This window comes from Schistocerca americana, chromosome 6 (genome assembly GCF_021461395.2).
Source record: "Schistocerca americana isolate TAMUIC-IGC-003095 chromosome 6, iqSchAmer2.1, whole genome shotgun sequence".
NCBI classification, from domain to species: Eukaryota; Metazoa; Arthropoda; class Insecta; order Orthoptera; family Acrididae; genus Schistocerca; species Schistocerca americana.
The window spans coordinates 80,903,725-80,928,684 of record NC_060124.1 but is presented as its reverse complement, the minus strand read 5'-3'; the positions used below and the strand labels follow the sequence as shown (position 1 = coordinate 80,928,684).

At 42.3% G+C, this 24,960-nt stretch overlaps 1 protein-coding gene across 1 annotated transcript in view; it reads right to left on the bottom strand.

The window, feature by feature from the left end:
* Window positions 1-24,960, bottom strand: part of LOC124619556 (putative helicase MOV-10) — a 343,693-nt gene that overhangs the window by 195,407 nt on the left and 123,326 nt on the right. The window contains exon 8 of the mRNA XM_047146034.1: window positions 1,602-1,724. Coding sequence (XP_047001990.1) covers window positions 1,602-1,724 — 123 coding nt within the window. The remainder of the gene's footprint in view (window positions 1-1,601; window positions 1,725-24,960) is intronic.

Genomic DNA, 24,960 nt, shown 5'->3' with positions numbered 1-24,960 from the left:
TTGATCACTTACATAAAAAGAACTGAAACGTTCAACAGTGTTGAAAATAAAGTGGAAGCTATTATCCATCCCAACATTGTGAGTGCTTTCCATTGGACTCAGAGCTTTAATAATGTGTATGCCCTTTCTTCCATGAGTATTTATCACTGCTTGGCACCTAAATGAGACGCTCTAAGGAAGTCTATGGATGTCACCCTGTGGTATCCATTCCCATTCTTCAATGACAGCTCATCAAAGTTTTTGGAGAGTGTGTGATGGAAGAGGGCGACCACAAACAAGTCTGTCAAACATGTCCCACATACACACGAGTGCCTGGCGGTACGGTGACTGGGCGAGGACAATATCTGTATGGCTATCAACACTGAAGCCTCTCCACAGTGAAGAACTTTGGAAATCTGTCAGTTTTCTGGACAACTTTTGACAAGTACCACTCAACATGGGTATCCACACATAAACACAGCCACCACCTTGTATCATAGGATATCTGGACTCATCTTAGTAACAAGTTTCATCAGTGACAAAGTTGCCAGGTGACACTGGAATGTCAGACATGAAGGCGAGCTGCAAGCTCCGGTCTTGTCAACTGGGATACTCCAACAGGTCAACTGGGTTGTATGGTCCTTCCCATAACACGTACATTACATTCCGATCAGACACAGTGTGTCCAGCGGCCCTTCCGAGATTGTCTTTGAGTGCTTGGGCAGTGTTTGTAAGATGCCGCAAGGCAGAGATGGTCAGATGTCAGTCTTCACTTGGGGTTGTAATGTGTCAGCCATATTGTCCAACTCACCTTGTATACTGACCTGTCTACCTGTAGCATGTCCACAACCTTTGGATGACACATGGAGAGGCATTGTCATTTGCAGCAACGCAGTCTAAACTCCATTCTTTCTGGGTCAAACGGACCATACTTGCAATTTCCACTGCATTAAGATGTCACAATGCACGTGCTTGGTTAAATACAACAGCCACAAATAACCACTGTCATCTGCGTACCTTGATAGAATATACTGGAACATAATACTCACTTCCGTTAAGGGGTCACCTGACATTGTAATGCACAACACGGACAATACATAGTGAATGATTTTTATAGTTGTCTACACTGAAAATGAAAATCTCAGTACACGCAATAAAACCACAGGCTGCCTATATAAAAATAGATTTAACATACTGGACATTGATACATGTGTGCCCCTAATTCTTCTGAACACTGTAGTAGTGCAATTTTCAAAGGATCAACAGCAAAAGACCATTACAGAGATGTTCGACACACTCCAGTGGAAGCCGCTACAAGAGAGATGTTGTGAATCATGGAGAAGTTAACTGGTAAAATTTTGAGAGTGTACATTCTGAGCAGTCAGGCAATGTATTACTTTCTCCCACATTAGCCTCACGAAATGACCATGATGAGAAAACCAAGAGATAGAACTTGTACAGAGGCTACCAGAAAATCATTCTACCCATGTCTATCTGAAAAGGAACAGCATAGGGGGAAAAGCTAGTAATAGCAGAAGTATCCTCAATAAAACTAAAAATTATGTAATACAGTACACATGGTGAAGGTAATGAGGTTTAAATGCAATAGGTAGGAAACTCACGTAAATCTGCAGAGTGTGTCACACTGCCCACTTGTCATGTTCTCCCAAGGACCTGGCCAGAAATAAAACATTAGGTAGTGATCATATGGGAGCGTATATTCTGTCATACGCTTGATTGGTCCCCTGTAATAAAAATCAAATGCATAATCAGTATGATTACAAGTAACACAGGATTGGTAACTAAATACAAGCAGCAATTTTATAAAAATGTAATCAGTATCAAAAACCCCACAGAATAATACACGAGGCAGTCAGATGAAAACGAGAAACTGTATATTGAGCATGGCACAAATGATGTTAACACAGGCACGTGTATGCAAAGAAGTGACCCCTGTTAGAAATTGGGAAGCAACAGTGCAAACGTTTATCACAGTGCCATTTGTTTCTCAGATGAGCTATGTGAGGTTAGTGAGTCATGTATGAATCTGGCTTCACTTTGGAGGACATAAAAAGGAACATTGAGGTGAAGTGTTGTTTTTGACTGAGGAAGGAGTGTCAGAAGGCGAAATTCATGTCCAAACATCTGCTGTGTATGGCCAACACAGTATGTCACATCCCCATGTGTTTGCATGGAATAAATGATTTCCTGAAAGTCTGATGTCACCGAAAGACAGCAATTGATCTAGACAGGCTCACAGTGTCATTATTTCCTTCTGTCATTTTTGTGGTGGATAATACCATCAGTAATGATGTAATGATGGATGGTGGAAGACATTTGGCTCATGTTGGGCGTCAGTCATGGTACTGCTCACACCATCATGGTAGAGCACCTGAAGTTCCACAAAATTTGTATGCAGTCGATGGAGCCTGATGGAGGAGCCCAAGTTGAACAGAATGTCAACATCACTGCAGCACCTGGAATGGTATCACAATGAATATTGTTTCCCATCTCGTAGTTTTGCAGGAGATGAAATGTGGTATCACCAATTTGAGCTGGAGATTAAGTGTCAGAGTCAACAAAGGAAGTGCATGGATTCACCCCCACCAACAATTGATGCCAGCTCTGGGAAAGCCATGATGACCTCTCTCTCTGACTACGTGGGGGCCACTGCTCATTGTCTTTCTGCAACATGGTCCCACGATTAATGCACTGTAGTATGTGGACACTTTGCAAAAACTGAAGTGTGCCATCAAGTCCAAACGCACAGGAATGTTGATGAATGACATCATTCTGGTGCAGGATAATGGCCGGCCACACATTGCCAAGGTTGTTTACACTATCCTGCAGAAGTTTCACTGGGAAGCACTTATTACACTTCCTCCATTCTGTGCCGATCTTTCCACATGCGATTTTCATATTTTTGGAGCCCTGAAGAAAGATACTCATGGTCGTCAATTTGCTTTGGACAAAGAAAATTACTTCTGGAATAATGAACAGTTTACCTACTTTTTCCATCTGTCTCATTTTCATTTCACTGCCCCTTCTACATCCATCATGTTCAATCCCGTAGGAGAACTATCATGAATGTGGGTTAAGTCAATGCTATATTAACTGGACGGTTTCAGATTCATTATATAATAGTAAGACTGATATCTGAACTAGATTTTAAATATTAAGACATTTCCATGGGCAGATGTGGACTGGCCACAATTTATTGGTTACAAACTGTAGATTAAAACTAAAGAAATTGCAAGAAGGAAGGAAATTAAGGAGATGGGACCTAGATAGGACGAAAGAACCAGAGGTTGTTGAGAGTTTCAGGGGGGAACAGTAGGCAACAGATAACTATAACTGGGGAAAGGAATATAGTAGAAGACAAATGTGCAGCTTTGAGAGATCAAACAGTGAAGGCAGTTGAGGGTTGAAATAGGTAAAAATACAAGGCACAGTAGAAATCCTTGGATAATATAGGAGATGCATTTAATTGATGAAAGAAGAAAATATAAAAACGCTGGAAATCAAAAAGGCAAAAAGGAATACAAACTTCTCAAAAATGAGATAGACTGGAAGTGTAGAACAGCTAAGCTGGGATGGCTAGAGGACAATTGTAAGGATGTATAGGCATATACCACTAGGGGTAAGATAGATACTGCCTACAGGAAAATTAAAGAGACCTTTGGAGAAAAGAAAACCACTTGTATGAATATCAAGAGCTCAGATTGAAAACCAGTCCTAAGCAGGGAAGGGAAAGCAGAAAGGTGGAAGGAGTGTATAGGGGGTCTATACAAGAGAGATGTACTCGAGGGCAACATTATATAACTGGAAGAAAACATAGATGAAGATAAGAAGAGAGATACGATATTGCATGAGAAATTTGACAAAGCACTGACAGAGTTAAGTCGAAATAAGGCCCCAGGAGTAGATAACATTGTTAGAGCTACTGATAGCCTTGACAAAAATGACAAAACTCTTCCATCTGGTGGGCAAGACGTATGAGAAAGGTGAAATACCTGCAGACTTCAAGAAGAATATAGTAATTCCAATTCTAAAGAAAGCAGGTCCTGACAGGTTTGAAAATTACCAAACTATCAGTTTAATAAGTCACGGATGCAAAATAGTAACACGAATCCTATGCAGAAGAATGGAAAAACTGGTTGAAACCAACCTTTGAGAAGATCAGTCTGGATTTTGAAGAAATGTAAGAACACACGAGGCAATACTGACCCCATGACTTCTCATAGAAGATATGTTAAGGAAAGATAAACCTTTGTTTACAGCATTTGTAGGCTTAGTAGTAAAAGCTTTTGACAATGTTGACTGGAATACTCTCTTTCAAATTCTAAAAGTGGCAGGGGTAAAATACAGGGGGTATAAGGATATTTACAATATGTACAGAAACCAGACAGCAGTTAGGAGTCGAAGGGTATGAAGGGAAGCAGTGGACAAGAAGGGAATGAAATACGGTTGTAGGCCATTTCCAATATTGTTCAATATGTACATTTGAGTAAGCAGTAAAGGAAACCAAAGCAAAATTTGGAGTAGGAATTTAAAGTCCTGGGTGAAGAAATGAAAATTTTGAGGTTTGCCAATGACATTGTAATGGAAAGTGTCTTGAAAGGAGAGTATGAGATGGAACAACAGAAGCAAGACAAAGATAATGAAATGTAGTCGAATTAAATCATGTGATGCTGCGGGAATTTTGTAGTTTAGAAAACAAGACACTTAAAATAGCAGATAGGTTCAGATATCTGGGCAGCAAAATAACCAACAATGGTCACCATGTTGTTGTTGTGGTCTTCAGTCCTGAGACTGGTTTGATGCAGCTCTCCATGCTACTCTATCCTGCGCAAGCTTCTTCATCTCCCAGTACCTACTGCAACCTACATCCTTCTGAATCTGCTTAGTGTATTGATCTCTTGGTCTCCCTCTAAGATTTTTACCCTCCACACTGCCCTCCAATGCTAAATTTGTGATCCCTTGATGCCTCAAAACATGTCCTACCAACCGATCCCTTCTTCTAGTCAAGTTGTGCCACAAACTTCTCTTCTCACCAATCCTATTCAATACCTCCTCATTAGTTACGTGATCTACCCACCTTATCTTCAGCATTCTTCTGTAGCACCACATTTCGAAAGCTTCTATTCTCTTCTTGTCCAAACTGGTTATTGTCCATGTTTCACTTCCATACATGGCTACACTCCATACAAATACTTTCAGAAACGACTTCCTGACACTTAAATCTATACTCGATGTTAACAAATTTCTCTTCTTCAGAAACGATTTCCTTGCCATTGCCAGTCTACATTTTATATGCTCTCTACTTCGACCATCATCAGTTATTTTACTCCCAAAATAGCAAAACTCCTTTACTACTTTAAGTGTCTCATTTCTTAATCTAACCCCCTCAGCATCACCCGATTTAATTTGACTACATTCCATTATCCTCGTTTTGCTTTTGTTGATGTTCATCTTATATCCTCCTTTCAAGACACTATCCATTCCGTTCAACTGCTTTTCCAAGTCCTTTGCTGTCTCTGACAGAATTACAATGTCATCGGTGAACCTAAAAGTTTTTATTTCTTCTCTATGGATTTTAATACCTACTCCGAATTTTTCCTTTGTTTCCTTTACTGCTTGCTCAATATACAGATTGAATAACATCGAGGAGAGGCTACAACCCTGTCTCACTCCTTTCCCAGCCACTGCTTCCCTTTCATGCCCCTCGACTCTTATAACTGCCATCTGGTTTCTGTACAAATTGTAAATAACCTTTCGCTCCCTGTATTTTACCCCTGCCGTCTTCATCTTCAGAATTTGAAAGAGAGTATTCCAGTTAACGTTGTCAAAAGCTTTCTCTAAGTCTACAAATGCTAGAAACGTAGGTTTGCCTTTTCTTAATCTTTCTTCTAAGGTAAGTCGTAAGGTTAGTATTGCCTCACGTGTTCCAACATTTCTACGGAATCCAAACTGATCTTCCCCGAGGTCCGCTTCTACCAGTTTTTCCATTCGTCTGTAAAGAATTCGCGTTAGTATTTTGCAGCTGTGACTTATTAAACTGATAGTTCGGTAATTTTCACATCTGTCAACACCTGCTTTCTTTGGGATTGAAATTATTATATTCTTCTTGAAGTCTGTGAGTATTTCGCCTGTCTCATACATCTTGCTCACCAGATGGTAGAGTTTTGTCATGACTGGCTCTCCCAAGGCCATCAATAGTTCTAATGGAATTTTGTCTACTCCCGGGACCTTGTTTCGACTCAGGTCTTTCAGTGCTCTGTCAAACTCTTCACGCAGTATCTTATCTCCCATTTCATCTTCATCTACATCCTCTTCCATTTCCATAATATTGTTCTCAAGTACATCGCCCTTGTATAAACCCTCTATATACTCCTTCCACCTTTCTGCCTTCCCTTCTTTGCTTAGAACTGGGTTGCCATCTGAGCTCTTGATATTCATACAAGTGGTTCTCTTCTCTCCAAAGGTCTCTTTAATTTTCCTGTAGGCAGTATCTACCTTACCCCTAGTGAGACAAGCCTCTACATCCTTACATTTGTCCTCTAGCCATCCCTGCTTAGCCATTTTGCACTTCCTGTCGATCTCATTTTTGAGACGTTTGTACTCCTTTTTGCCTGCTTCATTTACTGCATTTTTATATTTTCTCCTTTCATCAATTAAATTCAATATTTCTTCTGTTACCCAAGTATTTCTATTAGGCCTCGTCTTTTTACCTACTTGATCCTCTGCTGCCTTCACTACTTCATCCCTCAGAGCTACCCATTCTTCTTCTACTGTATTTCTTTCCCCCATTCCTGTAAATTGTTCCCTTATGCTCTCCCTGAAACTCTGTACAACCTCTGGTTCTTTCAGTTTATCCAGATCCCATCTCCTTAAATTCCTGCCTTTTTGCAGTTTCTTCAGTTTCAATCTGCAGTTCATAACCAATAGATTGTGGTCAGAATCCACATCTGCCCCTGGAGATGTCTTACAATTTAAAACCTGGTTCCTAAATCTCTGTCTTACCATTATGTAATCTATCTGATACCTTTTAGTATCTCCAGGATTCTTCCAGGTATACAACCTTCTTTCATGATTCTTGAACCAAGTGTTAGCTATGATTAAGTTATGCTCTGTGCAAAATTCTACAAGGTGGCTTCCTCATTCATTTCTTCTCCCCAATCCATATTCACCTACTATGTTTCCTTCTCTCCCTTTTCCTACTGACGAATTCCAGTCACCCATGACTATTAAATTTTCGTCTCCCTTCACTACCTGAATAATTTCTTTTATCTCGTCATACATTTCATCAATTTCTTCATCATCTGCAGAGCTAGTTGGCATATAAACTTGTACTACTACAGTAGGCATGGGCTTTGTGTCTATCTTGGCCACAATTATGCGTTCACTATGCTGTTTGTAGTAGCTAACCCGCACTCCTATTTTCTTATTCATTATTAAACCTACTCCTGCATTACCCCTATTTGATTTTTTATTTATAACCCTGTAATCACCTGACCAAAAGTCTTGTTCCTCCTGCCACCGAACTTCACTAATTCCCACTATATCTAACTTTAACCTATGCATTTCCCTTTTTAAATTTTCTAACCTACCTGCCCGATTAAGGGATCTGAAATTCCACGCTCCGATCCGTAGAATGCCAGTTTTCTTTCTCCTGATAACGACGTCCTCTTGAGTAGTCCCCGCCCGGAGATCCGAATGGGGGACTATTTTACCTCCGGAATATTTTACCCAAGAGGACGCCATCATCATTTAATCATACAGTAAAGCTGCATGTCCTCAGAAAAAATTACGGCTGTAGTTTCCCCTTGCTTTCAGCCGTTCGCAGTACCAGCACAGCAAGGCCGTTTTGGTTAATGTTACAAGGCCAGATCAGTCAATCATCCAGACTGTTGCCCCTGCAACTACTGAAAAGGCTGCTGCCCCTCTTCAGGAACCACATGTTTGTCTGGCCTCTCAACAGGTACCCCTCCGTTGTGGTTGCACCTACGGTACGGCCATCTGTATCGCTGAGGCACGCAAGCCTCCCCACCAACGGCAAGGTCCATGGTTCATGAGGGGATGGTCACCATAGAGGATATAAAATGTAGACAAGTAATGGGAAGAAAAGTGTTTCTGAAGAAGAGGAATTTGTTAACATCAAATATTAATTTAAGTGCTAGGAAGTCTTTTCTGAAAGTATTTGTCAAGAGTGTAGCTTTGTACGGAAGTGAAATGTGGACAATAAATAGTTTGGACAAGAAGAAAATAGAAGTTTTTGAAATTTGGTGCTGAAGATAAGATGGGTATATCATGTTACAACTGAGGGGGAACTGAATAGAATTGGGGAGAAAAGAAATTTGTAGCACAACTTGACTAAAAGAAGGGATTGGTTGATGGGACACATTCTGAGACATCAAGGGATCACCAATTACTGGAAGTAAGTATGGGGGTTTAAAATTCTAGAGGGACACCAAGAGAGAAATAAAGTAAGCAGATTCAGAAGGAGGTAAGTTGCAGTAGTTATTCAGAGATGGTGAGCTCTGCACAGGATAAAGTTGCACTGAGATCTGCAACAAAACAGTCTTCACACTGGAGACCACCATAACAATAACAACATGTCATCAGATAGATCATATGTTAAAAACTAAATATGTACACAGGGTTGTCGATGAACTGTCATCAGATTGCTATGTACTATTGGTTTTTAGACAGGCTAACTCTGACATAACAAGATGAAAAGAGAAGCTGGACACTGTATAGTCTGGAATCAAATGACAGCACCATGTCTGTGTACTCTCATGACATCAATTATAAACCCTGGCAAATGGCCTTTGGTGTCAAAACCTGTTGTGGCAATAAAAAAAGTATTAACTGATGCTATATTTGATTCCAAATTAATACTACAGCTATGGTACTTACACTTCCATGTTCCATATGCTGGACAAGAAACCTTGTGTATGTAAGACTACCTACTGCTCAAATCTTTTGCTAAATTACTGTTTATTTGCTGCTTAGTTTGTGACAGGTATGGTAATGGTAGATGACAAGATATATGCATCAAAACTCCCATGCCTCAAATTCTTTACAGGGGGGGGGGGGGGGGGGGGGGGGGGGGGGCAATCACTATTTAAATTATTATACATCTCAATAAAAGCCTAGGTTAACAAAGAAATTATGTATGGGAGAAATAAGATCAATAGATAAATTTCAGTATGTGTCCAAATGTTAACAATATTGTGACTTCAGTATTATTTTGAAGCAACACTGCTAATGTATGCATTCTGCTTATTTACTGCCACATAGTGCAGTGAACAACAATTAGCATGAACTGTATACAAACAGAGATCACAACTGATACAAGAAATGTAAAGATTCAATTACTCAAGTGAGATATTCATGTTCTTTTTTTTGTCGTGATCTTCAGTCCAAAAACTAGTTTGATGCCAACTAGTCTCTCTCTTCATCTCTACTTTAAGTCTTGCATGTTGCAACAATTTGAACCTGCTTACTTTATTCTTATCTTGGTCTCCTCCACAATATTTACACTACAGACTTCCTGAACGCATTATTGTGGCCAAGATAGACATGGAGCCCACGCCTACTACAGTAGTACAAGTTTATATGCCAACTAGCTCTGCAGATGATAACGAAATTGATGAAATGTATGATGAGATAAAAGAAATTATTCAGGTAGTGAAGGGAGATGAAAATTTAATAGTCATGGGTGACTGGAATTCGACAGTAGGAAAAGGAAGAGAAGGAAACGTAGTAGGTGAATACGGATTGGGGCTTAGAAATGAAAGAGGAAGCTGCCTGGTAGAATTTTGCACAGAGCATAGCTAACACTTGGTTCAAGAATCATGAAAGAAGGTTGTATACATGGAAGAAACCTGGAGATACTAAAAGGTTTCAGATAGATTATATAAGACAGAGATTTAGGAACCAGATTTTAAATTGTAAGACATTTCCAGGGGCAGATGTGGACTCTGACCGCAATCTATTGGTTATGAACTGTATGTTAAAACTGAAGAAACTGCAAAAAGGTGGGAATTTAAGGAGATGGGACCTGGATAAACTGAAAGAACCAGAGGTTGTACAGGGTTTCAGGGAGAGCATAAGGGAACAATTGACAGGAATGGGGGAAAGAAATACAGTAGAAGAAGAATGGGTAGCTTTGAGGAATGAAATAGTGAAGGCAGCAGAGGATCAAGCACGTAAGAAGACGAGGGCTAGTAGAAATCCTTGGATAACAGAAGAGATACTGAATTTAATTGATGAAAGGACAAAATACAAAAATGCACCAAGTGCAGCAGGCAAAAAGGAATACAAACGTTTCAAAAATGATATCGACAGGAAGCGCAAAATGGCTAAGCAGGGATGACTAGAGAACAAATGTAAGGATGTAGAGACTTATCTCATAAGGGGTAAGATAGATACTGCCTACAGGAAAATTAAAGAGACCTTTGGAGAAAAGAGAACTACTTGCATGAATATCAAGAGCTTTGATGGAAACCCAGTTCTAAGTAAAGAAGGGAAAGCAGAAAGGTGGAAGGAGTGTATAGATGGTCTATACAAGGGCGATGTACTCGAGGACAATATTATGGAAATGGAAGAGTATGTAGATGAAGATGAAATGGGAGATACAATCTGCGTGAAGAGTTTGACAGAGCACTGAAAGACCTGAGTCGAAACAAGGCCCCGGGAGTAGACAACATTCCATTAGAACTACTGACGGCCTTGGGAGAGCCAGTCTGAACTATCAGTTTAATAAGTCACAGCTGCAAAATACTAACGCGAATTCTTTACAGACGAATGGAAAAACTAGTAGAAGCCAACCTCGGGGAAGATCAGTTTGGACTCCGTAGAAATGTTGGAACACGTGAGGCAATACTGACCCTACGACTTATCTTAGAAGAAAGATTAAGGAAAGGCAAACCTACGTTTCTACCATTTGTAGACTTAGAGCAAGCTTTTGACAATGTTGACTGGAATACTCTCTTTCAAATTCTAAAGGTGGCAGGGGTAAAATACAGGGAGCAAAAGGCTATCTACAATTTGTACAGAAACCATATGGCAGTTATAAGAGTCGAGGGGCATGAAAGGGAAGCAGTGGTTGGGAAGGGAGTGAGACAGGGTTGTAGCCTCTCCCCGTTGCTATTCAATCTGTATATTGAGCAAGCAGTAAAGGAAACGAAAGAAAAGTTCGGAGTAGGTATTAAAATCCATGGAGAAGAAATAAAAACTTTGAGGTTCGCTGATGACATTGTAATTCTGCCAGAGACAGCAAAGGACTTGGAAGAGCAGTTCAACGAAATGGACAGTGTCTTGAAAGGAGGGTGTAAGATGAACATCAACAAAAGCAAAACGAGGATAATGGAATGTAGTCGAATTAAGTCAGGTGTTGCTGCGGGAATTAGATTAGGAAATGAGACACTTAAAGTAGTAAAGGAGTTTTGCTATTTGGGGAGCAAAATAACTGACGATCGTCGAGGTAGAGAGGATAAAAAATGTAGACTGGCAATGGCAAGGAAAGCGTTTCTGAAGAAGAGAAATTTGTTAACATCCAGTATTGATTTAAGTGTCAGGAAGTTGTTTCTGAAAGTATTTGTATGGACTGTAGACATGTATGGAAGTGAAACATGGACAATAAATAGTTTGGACAAGAAGAGAATAGAAGCTTTCGAAATATGGTGCTACAAAAGAATGCTGCAGATTAGATGAGTAGATCACATAACTAATGAGGAGGTGCTGAATGGAATTGGGGAGAAGAGGAGTTTGTGGCACAACTTGACTAGAAGAAGGGATCGGTTGGTAGGACATGTTCTGAGGCATCAAGGGATCACCAATTTAGTACTGGAGGGCAGCGTGGAGGGTAAAAATCGTAGAGGGAGACCAAGAGATGAATACACTAAGCAGGTTCAGAAGGATGTAGGCTGCAGTAGGTACTGGGAGATGAAGAGGCTTGCACAGGATAGAGCAGCATGGAGAGCTGCATCAAACCAGTCTCAGAACTGAAGACCACAACAACAACACAATCCTTGGTAGGGAAGCTAGAAAATGTGGAAAGGGAAATACTAAGGTTCAGTCTAAATATAGTGGGGAAAACACAGTTAAATGGAAGGAGATAAGGATTTCTAGTCACAAGAATGCAGGGTAATAATAACATCAGCATAAAATGCTGCAATGGGAGTAGGATTCTTTAATAGGAAGGTAGGGCAGAGAGAAAGTCGATGTGAAAAGTTGAGCAATAGGGTTGTTCTCTGTAGAATCAGCACTAAACCAGTGCCAACTACAATAGCTGATGCATACATGCCGATGTCACAAACAGAAGATGAAGAGGTAGAGGAAGCGTATGTGGGCATTGAACAGATAATTCAGTATGTAACGGGAGATGAAAATCTAATAATTATGGATTACTGGAATCCAGTAGCAGGGGAAGAAAAAGAAGATGTAGGAGAACATGGGGTCTGTAGAAGGCATGATGGAAGAAATACTAATTGCGGCTACTAATAGTGAATATATGTTAAAAAATCACAAATGGAGGACGTATACCTAGGAAAGGGCCAGGGACACAGGAAGATTTCAGCTGCTTTACACTATGATCAGAGACAGATTCTGAAATAAGATATTGGTTTGTAAGACACTCTGGTAACAATTTAGTAATGATCAGAAGTAAACTGAAACCTAAGAGAAGTGTTAGGAAAAATTAATGCCTAAAGAAGTAGAGACTGATGTACTAAAAAATAATAAGGTGCATTTGAAGTTCTCTAAGCCTGTAGACACTTTAATGATGAATACTATAGTAAGCAGTTCAGTTGAAGAGGAATGGGCATGGGCATCTCTAGAAAGGGCAGTCACAGAAGAGTCATTCCATGTCAAATCAACACACCTATTTTACCTCATCCTCTTAGATTTTGCTGAAAGTTGGTATACTTATAGTGGACACTGAGACTAAGAAAAATACCAAATTTCAATTTTTTATCTCAAACCATTCCTGAAATATTGCTATGTAAACTTTTCAAAAACCAGCCAAAAATGTGTGAACGGACTTTTTTTTAAATTGTCCTAGAAGCTGCCCTAATTGAGCTAGAGAACTGGGAAAGGTGTCATTTTGCAGCATTTTGCATGCTCTTTCCAGGGATATACAACAAAACATAACTTCTAATTAACAACCTTTTTCAAAATACTAATAAATATTTTGATTTAATTTTAATTTTTTTACAAAAAGTACATAATTGAAAATTTTCAAAATATTTTAATAACTACTTCATACTGTTGTAAATCACATAGCAAAATATAAATGTGGGATGATGATTGTTAAAAAAAATTATTCCGGACTCTTGTTTTTTTACTAACGGCCCTAGTTTGACCAAACTGACCTTTAACAAACTGGAATTTCTTTAAAATATACTGAAAGGTAAGTAAAAAATGTATTAGAAATATCAAAACATCACCTTATTAAACCAAAACTAATCAGCATATTTAATAATTAAGTTGATTGCTTATTTTAATTTCACACAACTTCAATAATAGTATATTAACCGATATAAAAAAAAAAACAAGAAATTAAGCATTTAACTACAAACTGAAATTAAGTATGAATAAGTACAAGTATTTACATAATAGTTCTGGTCCATGATGTTTGAAATGGAACTATTAAACAAATTAAATACGTAACGCTTGTTTTTGAGTAACAGGTATCCGTACATAGCTAAATTTAACACAATAGGTACTAACAATAATTTTGAAACAACTTTCAATAAAATATACATTAACACTAACCTGAGACAAAAATTAAGTTTTGAGTTGAAAGCAGTTTCCCAATAAATTGTCTTGGAACTTCACATACCACATTTTAATAAAGCTGACTGGGTTTGGTTTACATCACTTTCATTAAGAATGTATGTTCTCCCTGTCGGAGTAAATGGATTCACTTTTGTGAGAACATCCACAACTGACACCCACATGACATCTGCATGTGCAGGATAAGAGAATGACTTAGCTGGTCCACATGGATGAAGAAAAGTTATTTTCACTTCATCAAGTTCTTCGTTTTTTTCTAAAGTGTATCCAAGCCACCAGTTTCTGCCACATACAGTGGTGACATAGCCTGATACATCTTGTAACTTCAGTTTGTCTGGTGATGTAGTTACTTCCCTCTCCCAACTCTGCATATCACCTGAGAAGTATTTGACTATTAATTTTGATGTAGTGTTGGGAATGAAAGCGTGAAATTGCAGTGTTCCTTTGATTGTCAGTGCCTCTTCAAGTCAGCTTTTTAAGAATATTTCTGAAGCAGCGTAGTCTTCTTGAGTGGAATATGCAAAATCAACATTTGTGATATTATCTACTGCCCACTCAAATAGATCTCGTGCAGTTTGGATCTGATTTTGGTATGGCCTTTGCAAACTTGCATGAGCTGCCAGTCTCTTTACTGAACCCCCTACTTCATCACAAGGCCCTTTCCCATGTGCTGTGGCTGAAAAGTGCCACTCAGCTTTTATGTTGAAGTCTCCCTCATGAAGGCAAAGGTTCAGGAAGTTTTTCTTATTTTTATACTGAGTGGCAGAACCGTCAGAATAATAGTATATCTTTTTTGGAATCTTCTGAAATTTATTTGTTAGATATGAAATTAGCTTCTTTTGAAAGGTGTAAACTGCAGTTGTATTGTGCTCCAGGCAATCAGAAACAATGACAAAGCTCATATGCTCAATTTTGTCTTCCTGTTTGTAATATATAAAAAAAGAATAAATGGTAATCTGTTGTCTTGTACAGTGGAAACTCTGAACTTCATCCTGCAGAACTATACAATAATTTTCTGAAATATCACATATGACAACAAATTCAGATTCCATAAGGTTTTCTCTTGTGGAGTTAAGGAATGTTCGTTGTCGCTTGGCAACGAAGTCATGCCGAATCAAAGTCAACATCTTACTACAAAATAAACCTATGAATTCTTCAGAAGTTTTCTGAACAATTTCCAGATTACATTGGTCAACTGACATCCACTGTCGGAACTGAACTTTTTCAATTAAGTTTTCATGAAAAGAGTCTTAAAATTTTACGTATGACAGTATCTCCTGGGCAGTATTCACAGTTTCCCATGTTGCAATCAACTGATGATGGGTTGCAAAGCATTTTTGCAATGCAATGCTTATAATTGTTTAAGCTGCTGTTTGTTACTGTATTTAGTTTGACATTTTCTATCATTAATTTTGTGTTTTGGTGAGTTGTGCACACGCAGACAGTGTGTGTGCCACTCCGGCCAGCTAATACACAATGTTTTGGTCTCAACTCAGCAAATTTAGAGAAACCTATTTTTATTTCAGGAAACTTGTCTTTAAAATGTTTGTAAGCTTCTTTAAGGTCACACAAAATAAGTCTTTTTGATATTTTTGTTTTATATCCACTTATTTCTGTAATTGTCACACAATCTTTAATACCTGGCATTGCCCTGCTAACTTTATCATTTTCATAAAATGAATGTACAGTTTTGACAGTTTCTGTTGGTAAACACTTCCCTGGTTTTGGGTTTGGACCTTCCATGAATCCTTTCTCTTTCCAAATTTTTTTGGACTGCCGAACAATGTAATTAGGAGCATTAAATTCCCTCATTATTTTCCTGACACTCAACTTTTCAGGTAAACTTGTAAGAATCATTAGTTATTTTGCTCTACTTATAGAATTTTTAAAGTTTCTTTTAAGATTTTCAAGAACGGATTCATCAGTGTCAGTATCTGACGAAGAAGTTTCAGGAGCAACAAAAAAGTTTACGTGTCATTGATGAGATTTTCTTCACTTCTGATTTGGCGTAATGCCTAGATGCTAGTTTTCTCTTGTCAATTGGGGACTCACCTAGTTCTTGAAGTGTTGTGTTAAATGTTTTAACAGCTACTGAAGTTGGAGTGAAGTCAGGGTCTTGGTCTCTGATTATTATCTCTGATCCAGAAGATTCTTCTTCAACACTTTCATCACTGATGGGCTCTGGTGTATTTTTCAATCTGATTACATCTTTCCTACATTTATCACAAATCTTGGCACCACTTGGTATTTGAGGAAATAATTTGGGCATCCATGTTATGACATTTTTCAGATTTTTTCTGTCTTTAATAAAATGAGGAGGAGGGGGGGGGGGAGGAGTGGGGGAGGGGGGGGAGGGGAGGGGAGGTTCATCATGGAATAAAAAACAAAGGGTCAAGCTAGTATGGCCAATATGAAGACAGCAGAGGATGGTAGATTCCCATCGGCAGAGGCAAAAGGAAGAACACCATGTGGTGGGAGTCTCCTTGAAGGCACAAAGTTTATTAGACAGGGGAGAAGCCTCCCAAGAGTTGGCACACCAAAAAGAGATTTGATGCAGAGCTGCAAAACCACCCCTGGAGAAGTCACAGAAATGGGGAATAGGTGACTGCCCCCACTGTCAGATGAGCACAATGTCATTACCTGGGATATCTACGTGGCTAGGAACCCAAAGGAAATCAACTGTACAAGCAGCATCACCACGATCAGTAAGAAGGTTGTGGATGGCAGATACCAAGGGGTGGCGGGCAAAACTCTGAGCGATAACCTGAAGGCCACTCATTCAGTCCATACATAACAAAACACTGGTGATTAAGAATTGTTTAATGAAACAAAGGGCCTGATAGATGGCCATCAATTCCACACTAAATACACCACACGTGCTAGGCAAGAGATAGTCTTCTACACCAACAGAAGATGTGAAGGCATTTTCCCCACTCCACCACGATCGGTGGATTTAGAGCCATCGGTATGATAAACAACAAAATCCTGAAACCAGTCCATGAGAGGGGGGGAGAGGGGTTGGGTGCTGTCTGGAGATAATACGGTGAAGAGGACAATGAGAGGGGAGATGGAAGTCACTATGAAGAAAAGTGAGGCAGAGCACAACTGGCAGTGGATGGGCGATGGCCCAAAACTGCAAAAAGAATAGAATATGGGGAGGAGTGGACAGTGACGGCATAGGAAGCCAGGAGCTAGGACTACCAAATCGAAAGACAAGGGATCCCAGTATCAACCAGAAGATCTGTGACTAAACGGATACCACAATGGTGAACCAGTTCCAAGAGGAGCAGTTAGGAAGGGGCAGCTGATCCATAAACTCGACAACCATAGTCCAGACAAGACAGAATTTATGGCTAGTAAGCGCAGAGAAGGGTCAAACAATCGATGCCCCAAGAGGTGCGGGCAAGGGAGTGAAGAACATTGAGTTTATGATAACAGCCAACCTTCAGATGATGGATATGGGGCAACCAAGTAACCTTGTTGTCAAAAAGAAGACCCAAGAAATGGAACTGGGGGACCACGATCAGGCACTAAGTGTCAATGGTACATCCTGGATCAGGACGTACCACTATACAACGACAGGAACTATCAAAGCAAACTTGGGAGGCAGGCCTGAAGACCCCCCTCATGGAGCATAGGGAGGATGTGACGGCATCAAGCTGTGTCACAGGGCTCACGAAGATCAAAAGAAACTGTGACAAGATGGTGGCACTCCGAAAAGGCGTGCCAAACTGCAACTTTCAATCGCAGCAGATGATTGATTGGAGATCAATCCTCCTGAAAGCCGCACTGCTAAGGAGATAAAAGGTCGTGAGATTCTAGGACCCAATTGAGCTGTTGAGCTACCCTTCATTCTAGTAACTTGCAGGGGATGTTAGTCACGCTGAATGGTCAGTAACTATCAAGGAATGATGGATCCTTGGCAGACTTAAGGACAGGAGTCACAATACTGTCTCTCCATTGGAGAAAAATATGGTTAAAGACTGAGAAATAAGTTCCCATTCAGTAGAAGGTGCATTGTAGGATTCTACTTGACAAGGGGTAAAAACAGAAGCAGGAAGCCTCAGCCTGTTGTTTCCAGAGGAGGAAGGCAGTTAGATAGCAGGCTGACACTGATGCCATTGCAAAATAGGTCACAAGGTGTTCCGCATCTACACAAAGGCCATCTGCAATGGCATGAAGACATTTTAATGGTAAGGAGACCAGTGGAGGACAGGTGCTGCTTAAGATGTTGCAAGGTGTGATGATAGTGGTGACAATGGCCATGCTCCACCATGGAACTGGCCAACAGCAACAGGGCTTGCAAAGTGGCGAACAGCAATGCCGATGGAGCGAATTATCTCATCGGATGGTTCATTCACGACTTCATCAATACAACCTGATGAAGAAGGTGAAAACATGACCTGGGAGGTATATACAGGCCAATCAGCAAGATGGAAAGCCCAGTGGGGTAGCCTGCTCATTGGGAGGTGGGAAGAGAATGAGAGAATCAATGGGATGTGGTCACTATTACAGAGGTTATCATGTAGCAACCAGGGTGGGGAAAGAAGGGGAGGGGAAGTGGAGGTGATGATGATGATGATGATGATGATGATTTGGATTGAGGAGGGCGCTCAACATCATGGTCATCAGCACCCTGACAAAAAGTCAGCATGCAAATCTCATGGATGGCGACGAAGGCTGTCCTCAGATGAAGAGCAGTTTATAATGTATTAAAGTCTGCCGCCCTTACCGACCAATTTAGGGATGAGGCCTGACACTTCACAAAATTTCACCACCATTGTAACACTAGAATCGGCATCCTCGAGGATGGTAGGCAGATCTCCGGCGAGACTGAGGGCTGTCCTAATATCAGTATATACAACACACACAGCCACAGTATGCTGGACTGAAAGCGGCATGCCACGAACTTCACAGAGTGGTGGATCCTCCTACTGGAGGAGGAAGCCATGTCTTAAAGGGCTATGACCAATGCACAGTCTGGTAAGCAGAATCTCTTTCCAGCAGCAAGGCTGACATGACATCCACCAAGCCACTGTAGCCGATTTCAATTTGAGCGACCACAGTTTGCTGTCGGCCACCTGCAATCATTCAGTCTCCCATTGACGCATCATGCATGTGTCAGAAAATGAGATGATGGCGTGCAGTGGGATGGTAGGACATTGATGGACAGCATGATTCCAACATGCTTCCTTGGCGGCTTTGTCAGCTATGTCTTTGCCTGTATCCCAATGTGGCCAGGTACCCAACAAAAGATCACCTCCTTGCCACGATGTTGGAGCCACTGCAAGAAGCCATGGATGAGCTGAATCAGCGGGTCTACTGGATACATTTGGTGAAGTGCTTGCAGTGCACTAAGAGAGTCGGAACAGACAAGAAACCTTGTACGATGATGTCTGTGAACCCTCTCCAGTGTCATCAGAATGCCACATAATTCTGCATCATAATTTGTAAATTATTCTAGGAGACACACTTTAAAAACACTATCAGGGAAAACAGCAGAACAACTGAGAGCATTCTCCTGCTAGGATCCACCTGTATAAACAACAATATAACTGTGGTACATATTTAAAATGGATGAAAACAAAGTTGTAAAAACAAAATCTGGAGTACACGTTTTCTTGTACTGTGTCAAGCTTAAAATCACTTTGGGCCTCTGAAGATGCTAAGGTGGCAATGCATTCCATCCCTGGCTGCGTATTTTGGTGCCTGAGAGATCCAGATCCTTGAGACAGTCTGTAGCATGCATACCACATGGCTTGGTCACATGGGGCAGTTTCCTGAATAGCCATTCAAAGGTAGACGGTTGGTTGGTTGTCTGGGGTTGAAGGGACCAAACAGCAAGGTCACCAGTTCCTTGTTTCAAAGGTGGTCCATTCGGACGGATTTACATCTCGGAAGATGTCATAACAATAAAAGGTAAAAAACAAAAAAACATAAAAGTGCAGTCGTGTTGTCAATGGTGAAAACAAAAGGAGGGAAGTCAGCAAGTGGGCAACCCCAAGGCTATGCTAGAGGCAGGAAATATCCCACCTCTGATGCAGTACAGGTAAGACCATCTGCTATTCAAAAGCGTTCAACCACTACAATGAAAAAGTGCGTATTGTAAAAGGAGACTAACCAAATCTAAAAAGCGATAAAAACAGAGTAAAAGGGAGAGAAAAGAGGATCTCAGCCAGGGAGGGGAGTTAGGAGTCTCCAAACACAGCTTACAGTGGGAGAACCCCAAACCTCTGCACCCTGCCCCTACTACAGAGGGAGATTAAAAACCTTAGAACTGAAAATAAAAACCACTTTCATGGAGGAAACTGAGAACCAGTTCAACCATACCAGAATCGTCTGCCAATATTGAAGGTAAAGTGCGGGTAAGTCTGTACTTAGTACGCAGAGCCAAAAGAAGTGGGCATTCCACCAAAATGCGGGCTATTGAAAGGGCTCCACAACCATAAAGTAGGGTTGGCTCATTACGCAAAAGGAAACCATGGGTCAACCTGGTATGGCCAATGCGGAGGCAACACAGGGTGGCAGAGTCCTTTCGGGAGAGGCAGAAGGAAGAACGCCACGGGACAGGTGTCACCTTAAGCGCACGAAGTTTATTACACAGGGAGGTAGCCTCCCAAGAGTTGGCCCATGATTGTGCGAAGTGGGATTTGATATGAAGCTGTAAATCCGCTGCAGGAGGGGTTACAGAAAAGGGGGGTAAGTGACTGCTCCCCCAGCCAAATGATCAAAAAGCTCATTATCTGGGATACCCACGGGGCCAGGGACCTAAAGGAAGTCAACGTAACAAGCGGCATGGTGAAGATCAGCGAGACGGTCATGGATGGCCGAGACTGTGGGATGATGCGAAAAATAATGTTCAATAGCCTAAAGGTCACTCATTGAGTCTGTACATAACAAAAAACGCGGTTGAGTTGTGAGTGTTTAATAAAGGTAAGGACCTGGGAAATGGCCATCAATTCTGCAGTAAACATCCCACATGCAGTTGGCAGGAGATGATTTTCCATGCCAAGAGAGGACGTGAAGGAATATCCCACATGATCAGCAGATTTAGAGCCACTGGTGTAAAAAACAACAGCATCCCGAAACTTCCATAAAATTCGGCGGAAAAGAAACAGAACACCATCGGTGGAACAAAATCTTTCAGACCTCGGTGGAGATCCATTCGAATCTGGGGCCGAAGAACTAACCGGGGGTGGGGTGGGGGGAGGGGGGGGGTTTAGAATGTGGGAGACAGGACAAAGAAGGAAGCTGAAAATCACGGCGAAGAGACGCAAGGCGGAGCCCAACCGGTATCCCGCCCGAGAGCGGAAATCAGGTGGCAATGTCCTTGGTCTGGGAACAGGATAGAATAGGAAGGATGGGGGGAGAGGAACGGACAGTGATTACATAAGGAACCAGAAGCTGGGACCGCTGAACAGAAAGGGGAAGGGGATCCCAGCTTAAACCAGGAGACTATCAACAGGGCTAGTAGGGAAGGCACCAGTGGCCAAACAGATACCACGATGGTGGACTGGATCCAGGAGGCACAGTGTGGAAGGAGCAGCTGAGCCATAAACTTGACAACCATAGTCCAAGCAAGACAGCACTAAAGCCCTGTAAAGGTGGAGAGGAGGTGTGGGCAAGGAAGCGGAGGACATTGACATCCTATCTTCAGAAGTCTGATATGTGGCAGCCAAGCGAGCTTGTTGTTGAAAAGAAGACCCAGGAAACTAAACTGTGGGACCAGAGGTAATAGTTGTGCATCGAGGTAGAGCTCTGGATCGGGGTGGACCATAGTACGGCAACAGAAGTGGACCACCCGTGATTTTAAAGGAGACAACTGAAACCCGTGTGAGAGGGTCCATGCAGAGGCACGCCGTATAGCATCCTGGAGCTGCCACTCTGCAGAGACCATCGAAGAGGAACTAACCCAAATGCAGAAAACATCCACATACAGGGCAGGGGTGACCAAAGGACCGATGGAGGCCACAAGTCCGTCTATAGAAATGAGGAAGAGAACACAATACAGAACCCTGTGTGATGCCATTCTCCTGGGTCCGTGGAGAACTAAAAACAGTACCAACTCGAACCCTGAACAACCGATGGAACAGGAACTGGCGGATAAAAATCGGGAGTGGGCCCCGAAGACCCCACTCATGATGTGTAAGTAAGATATGATAGCACCAAGCCATGTCATAGGCCTTGCGAAGGTCAAAAAAATACTGCAACCAAATGGTGGCGCTGGGAAAAAGCCTGCCGAACTGCAGATTCCAAGCGAAGTACATGATCGATCGGAGACTGTCCTTCTTGGAAGCCACACTGGTAAGGGGACAATAGATCCCAAGATTCGAGGACCCAATTGAGCCGACGGGCTACCATCCATTCAAGTAACTTGCAAACATTTGTCAGGCTAATTGGCCAATAAATTTAGAAAAACAGGGGGTTCTTACCAAGCTTAAGGATGGGAACCAGGATGCTATCCTTCGATTGAGATGGGAAGTCACCCTGGAGCCAAATACAGTTAAGCACCCAGAGAAGATGTTGTTGCTGCTGTTGAGCACTGAGATGTTGAAGCAGTTGGTTATGAATGGAGTCTGGCCCAGGGGCCGTATCATGAGAAGTAGTGCAGAAAGAAGTTCCCATTCAGCAAAAGGTTCGTTGTAAGATTCTGACTGACAAGGGGTAAAACATAAGGCAGAAGCCTCAGCCCACTGTTTCTGGTGAAGGAAAGCAGTTGGATAGGATGTTGATGCTGATGCAAAATGGGTTGCAAGATCTTTCGCGAGAATGAACGGGTCCATGCAAAGGCCATCCGGGAGGGCAAGGCCCAGGAGGGTAGACTGCAGATGGCAACCTTGGAGAGAGCGAAGTGTAGCCCATACCTCTGACATAGGGAAGAAACAAAGCATTCCCAACACACCCATTTGCTCCATTTGATTAAGTAATGGGCTTTGGCGCAGAGGCATTTAAAGGTAATAAGATTGGCAGCAGATGGGTGCCTCTTAAGGTGTTGCAAAGCTCGACGGTGATCACGGATGGCAATGGCTGTACTCCACCACGGGACTTGCCGGCGGTGAAATGGTCCAGATAAGCATGGGATAGCAAGGCTAGCAGCACGAACAATCACATCAGACACGTCACATAGGACGTCGTCAATACAACTGGACAAAGAGGGGGGAAAAACGACCTGTGCAGTATACAGAGGCCAATCAGCACATTGGAAAGACCAAACAGGTAATCTGTCCATTGGGGAGCAGGAAGGGAGTGAGAGAATCAACAAGAAGTGGTCACTATCGCAAAGGTTGCCGTGTGGCGACCAGTGTAATGGAGGGAGGAGGGAGGGAGAAGAAAGAGAAAGATGAACGGCAGAAAAGGTACCATGACCGGCACTGAAGTTCGTAGGGGAGCCATCATTAAGAAGGCACAAGTCTTGGTCTGCAAGAAACTGGTCTATGAGAAGACTCCGACTAGATGGAAATGCACTGCCCCACAAGAGTATATGAGCATTAAAATCCCCGAGAAGGGGGAAGGGATGAGGAAGCCACTGAAGGGCAGTAAGAGTCCTGTCAGGAGGGAGATAAAGATTGCAAACTGTGGCCCCAGAGTCCAGGTGGATCCTAACAGCAACCGCTTCCAATGTAGTTCTGGGAGGAATCCACGTGATAGCAATGTCCATATGAACCAACATACGAACGTCACCAGAGGTCCGCAGGAGGCCGAACCAATTTCAACAGAAAGCATGGAACCCATGCAGGGCCGGAGAGTGATAATCAGTAAAATGAGATTCCTGTAGAACCACACAAGCTAAAGAGTAAAACAAAATAAGGGATTTTAACTCCGGAAGGTGACCGTAATATCCATTACAATTCCATTGGGTAACCACAGAACGATGATTCAAAAGGGGGTGAACAGGCTAAAGCCAGTCATGCTGCTGAGTCACCATCCATCACCGACAAGGAGGAGGTGACATCCATGAACAGCATGTCAAAGTCAGGTTGCGAAGGTGGGGATGGGACCTCTGGTGACACCAGAGGTTCCTTGTCCCAGGACTTATGTTTCTTCTTCTTTTCTGTTTGACATTGAGGAGGGCTGTGTCGCAAAAGGGAGCCAACTGCGGCAAGATTTGGAACAGGAAGATAGCGGGTGACCTGGGTGCCCACAGACCATGGTTCTCGTGGTCGTCGTGTGGCAGCAGACCTTTGGCCTGGAAGGTGCCGCGAAGAGGGGTCCCAGGAGGGGCGCCTTTGACCGGCAGATGCTGAAGAAGTGGGACACTTCTATGGCTGGAGAGGGGGAGCGGTGCCCAGAGGGGATGGTGTGGAAATCATAAGGGGGGGGGGGGGGGGAGGAGAGGGGGTTCGGGACTGGGGTAAGGAAGGGGGAAGAAGAGGTGAAGATGTACGCTTTCATGCCACATCGATAAACCATAATCTTGACCTTCTCAGGGAGGGTATGCCCTTCAAAGGGCAGGATAAAGGCACCAGTATCAATGTGATTGTCCTCTGGGCCCTTCTGAACATGCTGAACAAAGTAAACACCCCACTGTCCTAGATTGTCCCCAAGTTCCTCATCAATTTAAAGGATTAGATCCCTGTGAAAAATTACACATTGATTCACATTTAAAGACTGGTGAGGGGTAATGGACAGGAATTTTGCCAAGATGGTCACAGGCACAAAGGGCCGCAGACTAGGCAGCTGAAGCAGTTTTGATCAACAACGAACCCGACCGCATCTTGCTCAGAGAGTTCACTTCGACAAACTTGTCTTCAATGTGTTCCACAAAAAATAAAGGTTTGGTATTGGTGAAGGTATCCCCATCCTGGTGCAAACCAGATATTGGGGAAAGGTTTCGCCCCTAACCGACAAGCCTGACTCTCCTCCCAGGTGGTAGCCATGGAAGGGAAGGCCGCAGGGGGAGAAGAAGCAGCACTAAAATAATCAGTTCCATTCAAAGAGACGGCCGTAGAAGAACGACCAGAGTTCTGGACCCATGTGTGTTTCATTTGCATAGTGTCTGCCCTGATACCACCCACTCTGATCAGGGGCTCTCCCCACAGGCACCACCCAGCCACAGCAAGGGCCGTCTGGCACGGGGGCCATTGTTGGGAGTTCCAATGATCCAGGATGACAAGCAACCACTTCTCGGCTTACATGAGGAGGTCCCAGCTCAGTGTGATCCCTGTGTTTTCAGGGAGC